Consider the following 4,363-nt stretch of genomic DNA (forward strand, 5'->3'; position numbering starts at 1 on the left):
TTGCATTAAGTTTTTTTTTTAATTAGGTTCTTACATTTTTTTTTTTATTTGGATCCTGCACCAAATTTTTTTAATTAGATTCATATACAATTAAACTAATTACTATTAAGAAGGATTTAATTAAAAAAAAATTTGGTGTAGAACCCAATTAAAAGAAAAAAAATATAGAGATCTAATTAAAAATTTCGCAAAATTATAGGAATCAATGGAATAATTAAATGTTATGTTAATTTATTTACCTGTTGAATGGCTGACCTAACATCAAGAGATTGAGTTTTGTTGATATTGAGCAAATGGTGGCCATAAGGTCCAGCACAAGCGCACCCACCACGAGCTTGAATGCCAAATAGGTCATTGAGCAATGTTGCAACAAAAGGTCCATGAAGTAATTTACCCCTTTTGTAGTTCCCAATCTCTTCCCACAAATTAAGTTCCTCTTCATTACTATTTTCTTGGTTTTGATCGTTGCCCCAACATGTTGATGAGGAATTGGAGGTAGAATAAATCACAAAGGACAAAATAGCTTGTCTTTTGGTGCTTTTGTTTCCCAAAACCTTAATGTTAGGGTTTGAGATGAGCCTCTTAAGTGCCCTGTTAATGTATATTTGTTCCCTTATTTCAATCTCTTTGTAGCCAATATATTCTTTCACCCAAAATGCTAAGGCTGCTCTTACTGTTTGGATTATTGGAGGGGTGCCCCCATTTTCCCTTTCTTCTATGTTCTCCAAGTATAACGTATCCTGCATCAATAATAATATCTATTTTTTTACATTTCAATTTTCGTATTTATGTGTAGTATCTATTTTATATACAAAAGTTTCCCAATTTTAGTTATTGGATTAAACTAAGTTGAGTGTCTATACTATTTAAATATCATATTCCATTTAATATTTGTCTAGCTCTGTAGTATTCAAATATCTTGATAATGAAATTTCAAAGTTGACCATGAGAAAATGATGTTAAGTGTAAAATGGTGGAAACGAGTTGGTGTTTACAGCATATTAGTAACAATTATAACCAATTTCAGGAGAATCTATACGTCATAGGTACTTTAAGTAATAGATTAGAAATTCAATTTGTACACAAACACTGTACACTAGTTGACATGCAAGCATCAATTTCGTTGACCCTCAATTGTCAATCATATGCTAGGAAGCATATTGGAATAACTTCATGAAAAGGAAAAGTTCCATTATTTCTCTTATCAATTTATCAGGCATGATATATATTGAGTTATATAGAGCCCATTCAACGTGTTTGGATTTTAAATATATTATTATTTGGTTGGTAAATCAAATCTGGAATTTAGAATGTTTTGAAAAAAAAAAAGGTTTGAAAATAAAATAAGATTTAACATTTAAAAAAATCTCACAGCTAGCTATAGCTAGTTATGTGTTTAATTACTCCATACATCTTATTAAAGTTAATATAATTTTATCTCTGACGATGATAAAATCGAAGATAATGACTTGATAATATTATCATTGATTGTGAGGGCGTCTCCCCTTCTCTACCGCAGCTTGGTCTCCATACTAGCATTAATTGAAAAACCATAAATACACACACAGCGTGACACTTTACGTGTTATTCATTTCTAATTTAGGCCAATCATATCAAGTTCGTCGTCGGTGGATCAGGTTGCCATTATGAATAATAAATAAAATTTAGTTAAAGACACATCATAAATTTATAATTAATAAAAAATTTTAAATATTTTTATTTAATAAATATATTAAAAATTTAAATTTTTTATATTTTAAAACTTAAGAGCAAGAGAGTCATGATTTTACTTTTAATTATACATACCTTCTCGTCGAAGCCGTTGACATAATTCACAGTGCCACCTCCACAAATGGAGGGTGGGGAAGAATTCAACCTGTACAGTGCCTTGTTCATGAGGAGAATTCCCGGCGTGTCAGGACCACCAACAAACTTGTGCGGACTCAAGAACACTGCATCATACCAATCATCCCTACTCTTCTCTCTCCTCATGCAAATCTCCACATATGGCCCACTATATACATTCATTTACGAATAATTAGATAATTTCACATATTTAATTAAAATATGTTGTTTAATATAATATATCTACATATCTTAACTATCGTATTTATATGAAGAGACTGCGTACCTTGCTGCAAAATCAAAGCATGCAAAGGCGTTGTATTGATGAAGAAGGCGAGCAATGGCTGGCGTGTCGGAGTTTATCCCGGTGACATTGCTACAAGCAGAGAAAGATCCCAACAAGGGTCTGTTGGTATTTTTGTAGGCCTCAAGTTGTAGCTTAAGGGCATCCATGTCTAGCAAGCCTTCATCATCGAGGCCAATCTCAACTACTTCGGCCAAGCTTTGCCGCCATGAAAGCAGGTTGGAATGGTGCTCGTAGGGTCCCACAAACACAACCCATCTTTCTTCTTTGCTGAGGCTCTTTACCACCCTTTCCCTCAGAATTGAGGGCACCGCGATGCCCATTACTTCTTGGAGCCTCTTGATGGCTGCGGTTGTCCCCGAACCACAGAATATGATTGCATTTTCTTCTCCACCTCCTAAGCATTCCTTAATGTACTCGCTTGCTTCATGCAAAATTCTTGTGCTTCTACTTCCCACATAACTGTCACACGTGTGAGTATTGCCTATACACACAAATTAAATACCCCCATTGTTATTAAATATTCATAAACATACCTTTTATTAACTTAATTATTAATTAGTAGTTACTCACGTAAAAATTATTTTCGTAACAGACCAGACCCTAATAAAAATAGTTAATTAGATAATAATTTAATTAAATATATTAATTTAACTATTTAATAATTTTTTATTTTGTGATCTTAGTCAAATAATTTTAAGATTGATAATTAAAAATTTTAGTTGAAAAACGAAAAAAAAGACATAAGAAAAAAAATTAATTAAATTTAATAAAAAAATAATTTATTCACCTAAAATTTTCTTCTTAGTTATTTTGTTCACATAAAAACAACTTGACCCGATCATTTTACTTATATGATTTATGACAAAATTTAGATTTAAAATGAAATAACTTAAATAGACTTAGGGTTTAATAATTTCAAGCAAGAAAATTGTTATTTTATTTAATGTTTTTTTTTTCTGAGAAATTGTTGATTGATGAAATACAGGTTCTTTAATTTAAGTGATCGATAGATGTGCATATATATAGAAAGGAATTGTGCGAACATACATACCATAAAAAGGAAGAACATGTTTGATGATGAAATCTTCATTGTATTGAAGGCTGCGACCTGAAGCAGTGTGATCAGCATATACAAGTTCTCTTCTTCCAAATGGAGAATAGAACTCAGCAGCGTTACCTATCATCTGAGATCTAAGCCAACGAAGCTTTTCCTCAACAGATTCATTATTATTACATGGTAGTTCCATCTTTACAAGCATCTTAAAGGTTTCAAAATGGTTGCACAAATCAATGTTACTCGTTTCTGATTTGGATGAAACTACCCAATCATCATTATCAATAATGCTTGGTTCAATAAATATGGGTTTCTCTACTAATAACGCCTTCTCAACCTCCATGTTGACAATAAAATAATGATTCAAGAATTGAAAACAACACACTCACAAGAAGATGGGAGCAACGAGACGGCTTTTATAGAGTTGCAAAGCTTAGCTTATATATGGATATTATATATGTTTTTAGTTGACATTTAATACATTATTTTATATTTATATTATATTATGCATAGCATAAGCCGCGTGGCGAAACTCTTGTAGATTTTGATTTTCAATTCCAACCTAAGGTTTAATTTCTCTTTCCTTAGGCGGTTAGTTGCTTGTTAAATGCACTCTTCTTCTTCTTCTTCTTCTTTATTATTATTATTATTATTATTATTTTTCTTTTTTAGGTAAATTATTAAATTGGTCTCCTATATTTGGGCGTACTATTTGAATCCAAAAAAGTTTCATTTAGCATCAATTTAATCCCACACTGAAGTCAAAATTAAATAATTAACAAAATGTCCTACATAACAATAGTACAAGAACAAAATCGATAATCTGAAGAACAAGTACAAGTTTCAGAGGCATAAAATTAACCATTGATACATCAATACATTTATTTATTATTTTTTTATAATATAAATAAAATATTTTCTATAAAACTAAAGAAAATGATAAATAAATGTATTGATGCATCAATGGTTGATTTTGTGCCTCTGGAGCTTGTACTTGTTCTCCAGATTATCGATTTTATTCTTGAACTGTTGGTATGTAGGACATTTTGTTAATTATTTAATTTTGACCTCACTGTGAGACTAAATTGATGCTAAATGAAACTTTTTTGGATTCAAATAGAACACTTTAAACCTTAAAAACCAAAATAGAATTACGC

The 4,363-nt window shown here is 31.0% G+C and overlaps 1 protein-coding gene across 1 annotated transcript in view; it reads right to left on the reverse strand.

Annotated features, from left to right (window-relative positions):
- Window positions 1–3,657, reverse strand: part of LOC107634632 — a 4,938-nt gene extending 1,281 nt beyond the window's left edge. Inside the window, exons 1-4 of the mRNA XM_016338051.2 lie at window positions 3,204–3,657; window positions 2,132–2,633; window positions 1,807–2,014; window positions 240–740 (exon numbers count right to left, since the gene is read on the reverse strand). Coding sequence (XP_016193537.1) covers window positions 240–740; window positions 1,807–2,014; window positions 2,132–2,633; window positions 3,204–3,549 — 1,557 coding nt within the window. The 5' untranslated portion in view covers window positions 3,550–3,657. The remainder of the gene's footprint in view (window positions 1–239; window positions 741–1,806; window positions 2,015–2,131; window positions 2,634–3,203) is intronic.

The sequence above is a fragment of the Arachis ipaensis genome, chromosome B03, assembly GCF_000816755.2.
Source record: "Arachis ipaensis cultivar K30076 chromosome B03, Araip1.1, whole genome shotgun sequence".
Classification (NCBI taxonomy): Eukaryota; Viridiplantae; Streptophyta; class Magnoliopsida; order Fabales; family Fabaceae; genus Arachis; species Arachis ipaensis.